This window comes from Cyprinus carpio, chromosome A2 (assembly GCF_018340385.1).
Source record: "Cyprinus carpio isolate SPL01 chromosome A2, ASM1834038v1, whole genome shotgun sequence".
NCBI classification, from domain to species: Eukaryota; Metazoa; Chordata; class Actinopteri; order Cypriniformes; family Cyprinidae; genus Cyprinus; species Cyprinus carpio.
The window spans coordinates 12,991,352-13,002,859 of NC_056573.1; the positions used below are offsets into that span (position 1 = coordinate 12,991,352).

General features: G+C 36.1%; 2 protein-coding genes across 2 annotated transcripts in view; both read right to left on the bottom strand.

The window, feature by feature from the left end:
- The window catches only part of LOC109106133 (zinc finger protein GLIS1-like), a 29,650-nt gene extending 26,809 nt beyond the window's left edge, over positions 1–2,841 (bottom strand). The window contains exon 1 of the mRNA XM_042773856.1: positions 2,297–2,841. The gene's annotated coding sequence lies outside the window, so the exon portion shown is untranslated. The remainder of the gene's footprint in view (positions 1–2,296) is intronic.
- Positions 2,842–2,975: 134 nt separating this feature from the next.
- Positions 2,976–11,403, bottom strand: LOC109106257 (nucleoporin NDC1-like). The gene is made up of 18 exons (XM_042773923.1): positions 11,193–11,403; positions 10,807–10,927; positions 9,779–9,880; positions 9,491–9,665; positions 9,009–9,138; positions 8,375–8,483; positions 8,234–8,285; positions 7,983–8,115; positions 7,787–7,879; positions 7,396–7,477; positions 7,152–7,316; positions 6,773–7,015; positions 6,482–6,612; positions 6,198–6,248; positions 4,267–4,330; positions 4,073–4,173; positions 3,819–3,979; positions 2,976–3,662 (listed from the first exon to the last, which is right to left on the bottom strand). The coding sequence occupies exons 1-18, from the start codon at positions 11,238–11,240 to the stop codon at positions 3,599–3,601; spliced, it is 2,025 nt and encodes a 674-aa protein (XP_042629857.1). The 5' UTR covers positions 11,241–11,403; the 3' UTR covers positions 2,976–3,598.
- Positions 11,404–11,508: the final 105 nt, after the last annotated feature.

Consider the following 11,508-nt stretch of genomic DNA (forward strand, 5'->3'; position numbering starts at 1 on the left):
GAGCAACCCAAAATCATCAGATTCGAGAGACACCTGTGAATAGATGTATGAACAATGAGTTTTCCTAAATTTAACTCTGCAACAATAAGGATTGTTAAGAGCCAGTAGATCATTAGTCCAAATCACAAGATTTAGATGGTGTATATTCCTGGATGTCTCATCCCTCTATATATTTTTTGTTAGATAAACTGTTACTATCACCCAGACAAGTTTACAAGTCTCCAACGACACTCAAGTCTTGTCTAAGCAAAAGTCTCAAACAATTCAAGGCCAAGACTAAGTGACGTCTCAAGTCTTATTCCGTTGTCACAAGTCCAAGTTGAGTCTTAAATATCTTTAGGTAACAGTTTTCTCTGTGCAGAAAGTTCACTTTGCAAACTTTGTCACATGTCAATTAATTTATTTTATGCATTTTCAAAATAGTGGATGTATTTGACAGATGCTTTTATCCAGTGACTTCATTGCATTTAAGATACACAGTCAGTTAATTAATTCCCTGGATATCAAACCCATGACCTTGGCATTGCTAGTGCCACTGTTAGAGTTACAGGAATGATCCTCTACAAAGTCATGATTATGTAGCAAGGAAGTTCTTAAGGAAAAGGTAAAAAAAAAAAAAAAAAAAATCACTTCCTTCGTGTCATGAGAAATTAAACCAACCCATGAAATCAAACCCTAACTTCTTTTAAATAGACAGGGTTTAAAAAAATAAATAAATAAAAATAAAAAAAGGGGAAGAAGAAAGTATCATATTAAGCTACATTAAGTTCAGCTTCAACTATGTCTTTTTAAATACCACAAACATACAGGCTGGAAAACAAACCAGTCCATTCACAATTATGATGACATTAGAGCTTTTTAAAGGGTAAAAGACCGCATAAAGCCCATGATCATCATTATCATCATTAATAGAGTATTTACAAAAAGAACTTCAGATTTTTCCAGTTTCTGGTAAATGTAAAACCTTTAGCTTCCATTCATGGCTAATATCTTTAGTACACCCCAAAGCAAAACAAAAGTAATGAAATGATCCTCTGCTTGACGTAACACAGTTACAGTGTGAAACTATGAATTGGCTTTCATTGTAAACTGACCAATTTATTCTTCCGTGGAATTTATGGCCAACTTTGATATAGTTAAACACTAATTTAACTGTTGACCACATTATAAAAGCCAATAGTGCTTGTAAACCAAATGATCTTTCATCCTTAAACAAAAATATGTAAAAAGTAGTGATTTCTTAAAATGCCCTCATGTGCAGAGAAATGTATGCATCATTTCTATTATAGAAAATGTAAACCATGTTGAGGATTTATCCTGTTAACAGATGAAAAATTTAATGTTGTAATACAGTTAAAATTACAAAACCGTTATTGATGACTAATTCATCAGTTTTGAATGATCTAAACCGTACCACAAAGACTGACAAGGACTAATAAGGATGACTTAAAGTCTTCACAAAAAATGCAAGGTATTACACAAGAAGGAAATAGGCCACAATGTTTTGGTCAGTCCAACTTTGAGAAATAATGCCCCTAGAGAGTCAGAAAAAGTATTAAACTTAAACCATTTCAACATGAATTAACATCTCAAGCAAAACAAAATATCCAAGGGCAGCGGAGGAAGATTTTTTTTCCTCAGTTTTTTCATCATGTACAAGCGTTTCTCTCAATTGCCTGTTAAATTCAAAACATTGATAAACTTCAACTGGATATCAAAATATGTTCACCATAACCTCATCTTTTATTTCCCCAATAGACTACTTCAGAAACTTTATTTGTCTGTGTTTTTTTTTTGTGATTGAAAATTGTATGTTTATTAATTTATTTATAATTTGTGTTTTATTTACTATCATTCTTTGTTTTATTTATTCATAAATTAAGTTTGTTTAATTATGTATTTACAAACTTTAATAATCTGGAATACGACTAAGTGAAATTAGGTTTGTTTATTAAAAAAAATGCTTTGTGAATATCCTACAAAGCCACTTATTTCATAATCACAAGACTGAAAAAAAGACTGAAAAAAAGAATAAAAAAAAGAATAGCGAACTTGTTTTGCAAGTAGTTTCGACGTGGACAGTACAGAAAGGAGAAATGCATGCTCGTCTTCAGTGTGTAATGGCAAACAAACCTATTCATTATTAATCATGTAAAATTAGCATGAAACAAACTGATGAACTGAAAATATTTTATTCATAAGCCGGCAGAGCTGGTCCTAAAATATGATGTTTAACACTGACGTAGCATAAGAAATAGACGTTTTATGTGGTGTGGTAAAAGTGCAGTAAACTCACCCGTGACTGAACGACTGTAGTCCACAGCTGCAGACACGACACTAGTGTAAAACTCATCCATCCTCCCCTCAGTGTGAAGACCAACCCCAAACCAGCTCTTCCTTCTTAAAAACGAATCAAAGTGAAACATAACCGCCTTCTCGTCCTTAAAGCGTGTAAACCGGCAATGTAACAGATAAAACTGACAAAAACAATAAGAAACACGCGCTCATCTTTCGAAGGATTTCGGCTTTGACCTCCTTAAAAGTGTACTGGTTTGATGGACCATTGACTGCTGTCGGCTCAAATATCCGCACAAAACTTCACGAACTACGAAACTAAATTCATTAAACTTTTATACACACTTTCGCAGGAGACATTGAAGAAATCAGAGTGTAGACGGTGAATCAGTATCAGTATTTAGTGTTACAAACGAGCGTGTGGGGGAAAATGGCTTTTATAATAAATAGAATCATAAAAAAATATATTTTAATATGAGTTTTCTCTGCATGGCAGTTTACATACTATTCAGTGATAAAATCCAATTTGCAATTAATCACACTAAATTTATATTCAACATTTAGTCAACCGTGTTATCAGCATCACAAACTGCCGTGCAGCGCAGAATACAAACAGCGACATCTGCCGGATATCGGAGGAAATGCACATTTCGCACTTAAAAACTTTGCTGCCATTAATATAACATTTTAGAAAAAAGTGTATTTAATTATATGAAGATTTCACAAACTTTAATATTTGACATTAAACACAATCGATTCTCTTTTGGCAAACATATACCCCAAACATGTTTATGGTAATCAGTATAATAAATGGATAAACGTGAAAGCAAAGACCCTTGTAACATGCAAAGGCCTTGAAAAATTACCATCCAATCAGAGTGCTATAAAAACATCACAAATGTGAACAATTAATGTCGCAAGATGCAAACAGGACCCTCATTTTTGTTAAAGGGAGCTTAACAATATTAAATATGCTGAAGATGAAGTGTAACAATGCCTTAAACATTAACTTAAGTCCCCACCATGATTTTGAAGTCTCATCACATTGTAGTAGGCAGGTACATACACACAAACAAAATTCCCAGATTATGTGAATGATTGTTATGTATAATGAGCATGTAAATGTTACATAGAATGTGAATGGGATTTCAATGGGACAAAGTGCAGCACTTGGCTGTAAAGTAAGGCCTTGAGTAACAGTGCTAAGCCTCCAAATCAGACCTTTTGAAGAAGCTTATTGTCTCTTTTGTCTCCTTCTGACACACACATATCCAAAGGTATTGAGAAGAGATTGTGTGTTGCACTATTCCTTGAATTCCAAGAACTGCTGAAGTCTTTTTCTATGTTCTGTTGAAATATTCACAGCACTGTAAACAAAGATTAAATCAAATTAATATGATTGAGGATAAATATGCACCCCTGCACTGTCAAAGAGGATGATCATGTATTTTGACATGATACATACAACAGGTCCCCAAAACAAACTTATCCTGTATATTACTGCTAATAATGACGGGACTTACTTCAAGTGCTCTCCAAAAGTTGTAGTTATCTTGTAGATGGCTGTCTTCAGCGCTGCCCTCAGTGCAAACCTTAGAGTTTTGTAGGTGGAGTCACCCATACTGCAGACAGTCCTCACTGGTTTGCTGGACGCATGTGGCAGTTTAAAGTGTCTGTCAACAGCCTACAATTGAAACAGGGTTGACCAAATGAATCAGATTGTCTCCATTTGAATTCATAGACCATCAGTTTTAACACTTGATTCATTTTGTTTTACCTCTAGCAAGACTACCAAGCAGCTGAGAATACTGGGTAACGTGGTCTGCACAACTCCAAACTGATCCTCAGAGAAAGAGGCTGCCACCAGATGAGACAGTCCTAAAACACAAGCAACACAAGGCAAAATACATTTTTTAAACAAATAAACATGTAATATGGCCCTTTCTGAAAAATGAGTCACTATTTTCTGACCTTGGAGAGCCCAGATATGAGCCTGGCTGTCAGCAAACAGAGCTTGGCTAGAGGCTTCTGGAAGCTGTACATTAGAAGAAAAGATTTTACTATGAGAAAAACCTTGATTCAGACCTCCAGACAGGTACCAAGCATACACACGTGGTCAGAACTGTTGGTACCCTTGGTAAATATGATCAAAGGCGGCTATGAAAATACATCTGCATTGTTAATCCTTTTGATCTTTTATTTAAACAAACAAACAAACAAACAAACAAAAACAAAAAAACACTAAAATCTAACCTTTCATTGGAGAATAAGAATTTAAAATGGGGGGGAAATATCATTATGAAAAAAATGTTTTTCTCTAATACACATTGGACCCAATTAGCAGTACCCTTTTATTCAATACTTTCTGAAACCTCCATTTGCCAAAATAGTATAGAGTTTTCTCCTATAACACCTGATGAGGTTAGAGAACAATCCACAATCTCAGCTCACAGCTCCATGACAGTGCTTCTCCTCTTCAGTTTTTCTATAGGGTCAAGATAGAAAATCTTGAATCTTGGTGCAGGTCCGGGAACTGGGATGGCCATAGCAGAAGCTTAGTTTTGTGCCCAATGACCCATTTTTTTGTTGTTTTTAAGGTTTGTTTTTGGATTATTGTCCGGTTGGAAGATCCAAACATGGCCCTTTATATGATTTCTAACGGAGTCAGTCACTTTTTGATTTTTTATCAGTTGGTATCTGACAGAATCAATGATGCAATGTGTCTAAACAACATGTCCAGGACCTCCAGCAGAAAAATTACCCATATTGAGGGTTTGCTGCTAAAAAGCTAATTTTTTAGTTACATCTGACCGTAGAAGCCAGTCCCGTTTGAAGCTCCAGTCGTGTCTGAATATGCTGGAGATAGTTTTTTTGGTGAAAGCATTTTCTTTTCTTGATTTTTTTCTTGAAGCCCTCCCAAACAACATGTGGTGATGTAGGGCCTGTTTGACAATTTTTTCTTAAGGCTTTCTGACCCCGAAACTCAAACTTTTCTGCAATTCTCCAGCTGTGATCCTTGAAGAGTCTTTGGCCACTCAAACTCTCCTCCTCACTGTGCATTAGGACGATATAGACACACATCCTCTTCCAGGCAGATTCATTATATTTTCTGTTGATGGGAACTTAATTATTGCCCTGATGGTGGAAAGAGGAATTTTCACTGCTCTAGCTCTTTTCTTAAAGCCACTTTCTAATTTGTGAAGCTCAATTACCTTTGGCTGCACATCAGAAATATATTCTTTGGTTTTTCTCATTGTGATTCATTTGGAATCTGGCCTTTGTTTTCCCTCCTATTTATAAGCCATGGCTGGATAATTTCATGTTCATAAATCACCCTGGTGTGCTCAAAATTGTGAATATGAATGGAAATATATTTTACTCATAAGAATTTATAGGAGTACCAGTAATTGTGTCCAACATGTATTTATTTCATAATGATTTCCCCCCCATTTTAAATTCTTATTCTCCAATGAAAGTTTAGATTTTTGAGATTTTTGAAGCCCTTCACCTGACAGCCCAGTAAGAGAGAAACAAGGACCCAGTTTATCTACAGTTCCTCCAATACTATTATTAAATGCACTGCAAAATGAGTAGATAAAGATTGAACTGATTTTGTATAAAGTAAAAACTATAAAGCATAATCTGTAAAATTCCATGCTTTTATTTATTTAAACTGTGTGTAAACTGGGTCACTATAATCTAACACTACAATCTAAACACACAACCTTAGACAGAAACAGAACCAGAAGACGGGGAGACTAATGGTGTTAGTGTTAATTTAAACATGGACAGAATCTAGACACATGCATTAATGATTTCTGTAACTAAAAATCTGTTGAGGAAGCATGCAACATGCAGCTGTAGACATATCCTCCATTCAGCTAATTTCTGCTTAACCTTACCTTGTTAAATAAATACACTATCAGCACCCGCTTTGCCAAAAAGCTTTTAACCTGAGCAGAACAATTGAGAGTATGACAGGAACATGAGTTAACAGGTGTCTCTAGGCCATGTAATGGTATCACAGTGAAACGTGAACTGTCTTTTTTCCCCAGCAACCGAACTGGACACTCAAAAGCTTGTCTGTTTTGGTTACTATGGATACACATGCTTGGAAACCAAGAAAACACTATGAAATAATAAAGGATTCATTTACAGCTCAGGTGTGATTAGATGAAGATGCTACCTGCTCTCTCCTGTTCTGCAGCCACTGGGCCAGGAAGCTGGGTTTCTGATTGGCTGCAGGAGGACTAGGGACAGTGGCAGGTGAGGCAGGAGGACTGCCATTGGATTGTGACTCTGAAATAAGAACAAAGATTATTTTAGAGTATACATTGTTCACAAGTGTGTGCATGCTTCTCACAATGATTTACAAAAAACACAGGAATACCATAAGCATTACTAAAAATTACATTGAGTAAAATCAATTTAAAAATTGTTTTGTTGAGTTTTTTTTACTGTAAATATGATAGTTTTAGTCTTGCTGTCTTACTTGTGGTATGGGGGCTTTGTACTGTACCAAACCAGGGAGACCGGGGTTCCTGCTGGCCAACCAGACGTCGAATAGCAGGGGAAGAGAAAGGGCTGTCCACATCTGGGGTGAAAGGAGCAGTCAAAGCGCTGTGCATACCCCCCACCGATGACGTGAAGACTGAACCAGGGGTCCTTAGCGGGACACTGAGTCGAGGGGTCTCAGAAACATCCTCTGTTCCTGACACCACTACAGATAAAACAGAAAAACAAAATCACTCTCTCTGGAGCAGTTTGATTCCTCTAGTATGTCACCAAGGGCAGTACTGGACTTCATATTTGGGATTAGATTTGCCCTTTGTTGGACATTATCAAAGTGGCCTTACCTGAGCTGCTTGAAGAAGCTGATCTGGTGTCAATGCTGGCAGACTGAGACTTGACTCGGCCATTAGAGGCAACCGCATCCTGATGAGCCAACAGTCTCTGTGTCAGCTCACTCAGTAAAGACATACATTCCCTACTGATGGCATTCCAGTTATGAGGGTGTCCACCTGCATATGCAGGTTGCGTTAGTTTACCAGTCATGAAAAGCAATGAGTTTAGAATTCTCTGAAAGTATTCAGTTTGTACCTGGCTGACTCAGACTGAAGACTTCTAGTCTGCGTGAGAGAGAATGTTGTGATAACAGAGCCAGGTCTTGCAGAGCCAAAAACTGTAAAACAGTCAGTTAATCAGTTTAAACAGGTATCAGTGACATTTAGGATCTGTTTCAGCATGTTTTGACAAATTAATTTATGAATTTCCAGTTTTTGAAGATGACTGGCTAACAGTTTTATTGCATTAAACTTTACAGAGGTTGTACTCACAAAAAGCAATATTTAACAGGTAAGATTCACTTAATGTATATTCACTATAGACATTTTCATAACTTAAGATTGTATTCATTTCTGTGAGCCTAGAGATTATTTAAAAAATTTCTGACCTTAGATTGTTTTGAAAAACAAAGAAAAAAAACCCTAACCTTCATGACTAAAGTGTTTGTCTCAGCCAAAACTTTGGGAAGACATTGCTCTGCATCCTCAGTAAATGTGGACTGCACCGGGAAACTGTAGGCCTGAAGATGCACAACCAGCCGTCAGGTTCATTTTAAAAACATGTACTAGATTAATGCCATTAGTTTTGATATTTCCTACAATAGAACCTTCACATTTTAGTACCTCTGTGACATAAATCCTGAAGAGAAGCACAGTGAGATACCAGGTGAAATACAGGAAAGTGCCACTGATCGACAGGTGATAAAGGAGGGAGAAATCTAGAAGTCCAGTCAGGGAATCCAGTGGTTGGAGAGAACTATAAAGTTGCAAAGTGATACAAAGATTTATGAATATTCTTGAATATGGGTTCATGTTACTTTAATTCACATTAGTTAAACATTCCAGTTTTGGCAGACTAAAGTTCCCGATCTGACCTGTCTATCTGTAGATGAAGTGTGCTGGAGATCCAGGTCTTAGGAACATACCCTAAGAAAGTAAAAACAACATTTAAAGAGAATCTAGAAGGAAAATAGATCATTTTAGAAGATGTATATTTGATCATATGTGTAACTTACCAAAAAAGAAATAGAGAGCAGCAAAATTCCTGGCTGAATATAAGGACTGAATTACACTGCACTTAAGCACCATTGGCAGACAGCCCTTGAACCGCGGATATTTGTATTGCCACAACCAATGTGTGAGGGACAAAAGAGATTTGCATTAATAAATTATTAATGGAAGCATTAATGATTCAGCTATTTAGCATTCAATCCTACTACAAGACATTTTACAAATGGATACTACACAGTGGTAGACTTATATATTGTCATGGCGAATATATTGGTCAGCATTTTGCATTTTTTAAATTATCCATCAATGGCTAATTAAACTCAAACATGGGACTTTTATTTTGACAGGTTTTTGAACCTAGCACCCTTTTGAAGGAGTTGAACCTTGTGATTCTTGTTTTCCTAATTATTTTTCAAACAGACTAATTTTCAAAATATTTCTAATTATTTGACTAAATATTGCGGAAAATAAATATCAGTTACATGCAGCATTTGCTTCACATGTGTTCTATGCCATCTTTAAATTAAATAGTGTAATATCATATATTATATTGCCCACATCTGCCACCCTGCTTTCAAAGATATTAGTCAACCACTATGTGTAACATCTAACAATTAATCTGGATAGCCAAATACTTACTTGTATGGGTTGAAAGGAGACATAGTACATATTTTGAACCACTCCCAAGAAACTATGACTGTATCCCATGAAGGCCCCAGCCAGGAGAAGAAAGAGATGATACTCATTCAGACAGGTCACTACTTCACCACTACAGAAGCAAGCATAACATAAGGGACAGTTATTTTTCACATATTGTTAGAAATTGCATAAAGTAACAATAGCATGTCATTAAAAACCAAACAAAGACAGAGACTGCATTTCATCTGTATTTTAGAGGTGCACTTGGCCTATATTACGGTAAGACTGACCTTCTGGTAATTTTGTGATAAGATTACTCACAGAGTTAATTAAAACAACTTAAGATAACTGTATGAGTGTCAGTCTCTTGGCCTGGGGTTGAATGAACCGCAGTGCATGGAATGCAATTAATGAAACCCGATCCTCTGAGAACGTCGAAGGATTAGCGGATGTGGGACAAACAGAATCAGGTCATAACCCACCTCTCACTTTGCCTGCAGGGAATTCCCAGAGTGCTGTAACGTCCACCGATGGTAACAGAAGCACACCACATTACCAGCATGCCCATGGTGCAGTAAACCAAAGAATGGACACACTGTCGTGGGTGAAGCACCGTCCCCAGGAGAGCCATGCGTGAACATGGAATGGAGGGAACCACTTAATGAAACACAAAAGAGTGAAAGAAATAAATATTCGGCATAACTTGCAATGCAATAATTGCAAATGAAATTATTTTGCACATCCATAAAAGATAAATCTAGTTTACTCACAAGTGTAAAACTCCAGGTTGAATAGGCCAGTGATCAGAACTACTCCACACAGCACCACAAGGGAAAAGATGGTGCTCGAGGCCGTAAGAAGACTTGTGCATTCTGAAAGCAATGTTTGAGATGCTGAACTAATGTGCAATTCACATATCTATATAAACCATACAGAATAATATTTGACACGTGAATTTCTAAGGCCTCTAATTTATAATCAACATGATCAAAACTTTGCTGGAAAAAATGTTGCTGATTGATAGTATGTCATGTAACATTTCATCTGATTGATAGTTTATATCTTTTAGCAAGTAAAATCCCAAAAATGTCCCCCTTTAGGTTGCGGTACACACGTCTATTTGTTGTGAAGTTTTAACTGGTTTATATAAAGTGAACATAAGTACTTTTGTATTGTTGGTAATATTTCAAGATGAAAATTTTCCAGACTGAATCGACTTTGGTTTACTTGGATTATTCATGCATCATGTTTAATAAAAACGCAAGTTAAAAGTATAAAAATTATAATACATCAGGCTTTTGAGGAACATTTATTTGTACATCTCTGTCATTATTGTATTGCATATGTTTTACACACTACAATTAAAAAAAACAGCTCTGATAATAAAACTAAGCATTCGAATATCATTAAGACATATTACTGGTTTACAAAGAGACAACTGATATTTATACGCATTTTATGTATGTAGTCTGTTATACTGATAGAAAGATCTCTTTGATTTACATTACAAGCTCAAATAAATTCATCATACTATATGGATCATAGAGTTCTGATTAATCAAATAAGATACAAAACATAAAACACACGCAAACTTTTTTTTTAATATCATCTAAAGGATCAATAAACTGATTTCTCACTATTATTTCATAAATCAAGGTTTAGCACATTATGTACATTATGTCCCTTAAGGTCAGAACTACTGCTTATATAAATAATGCATTCACACTCGAGCACGTCTCAGTATCAGTAACTTATTGTAATTACGCATTTTGTTAGACACTCGTACTCGTTTCCTCACCTGAAATCCACTGGATGGGGTGAAACAAGCTGAATCTGCTCAAGAGCACAAAGACTGCAGATGTCACCGGCAAGAGAAGCACTGACCATGCAATGCTCGCCACTGACCTCCAAATCACAACCTGAAAATAAACGAGACGAGGATGTGTTCTAGCTTAGGCACAGTTCACACACCTCAAAACAATCTTTCTACGAATCATAACCTTAAACATTAACTCTAATTCCGCACAAATAATAATGTAATTAAATACACTTTATCAAAAATCACTTTGTCATAAACAGACACAATGTAACAGTGCATGATAATGTCCAAAAGTATTTTATATAACGTTACACTGTCGACTAAACACTAACTTCCTAGTTGGTTAGTATTTAACCAGTCCTTACCTTTCTTATAAACCAACAATTCTGTTTCAGCGAAAACATTTTTATCATTCTTATTTCAGTTCAGCATCACTTGAGTAAAATCCATATCAACACGGCAAAAGTGTGGAGAGTACCCGCGCCACACATTCGAAGGACCTCATAAGGACCGCTGCGAGTGCGTCTGATTTACTGCCTGAATACAATCACACTTGAGGGGGTAGTTCACCCCAAAATTATTAAGCCATTATTAACTCACCCTCATGTAGTATTAAACCCGTATGACTTTCCTTCTTCTGTAGGACATACAAGATGATATTTGAAGAAATGTGTTTTTTTT

Excerpts from the sequence above, each read along its gene's own strand:
- LOC109106257 (XM_042773923.1), bottom strand. The coding sequence starts at position 11,240 with ATGATAAAAATGTTTTCGCTGAAACAGAATTGTTGGTTTATAAGAAAG. Across the intron at positions 7,880-7,982 it reads TCAGGATTTATGTCACAGAG|GCCTACAGTTTCCCGGTGCA; the intron begins GTACTAAAATGT and ends GTGCATCTTCAG. Across the intron at positions 7,478-7,786 it reads CAAACACTTTAGTCATGAAG|TTTTTGGCTCTGCAAGACCT; the intron begins GTTAGGGTTTTT and ends ACTGTTTTACAG.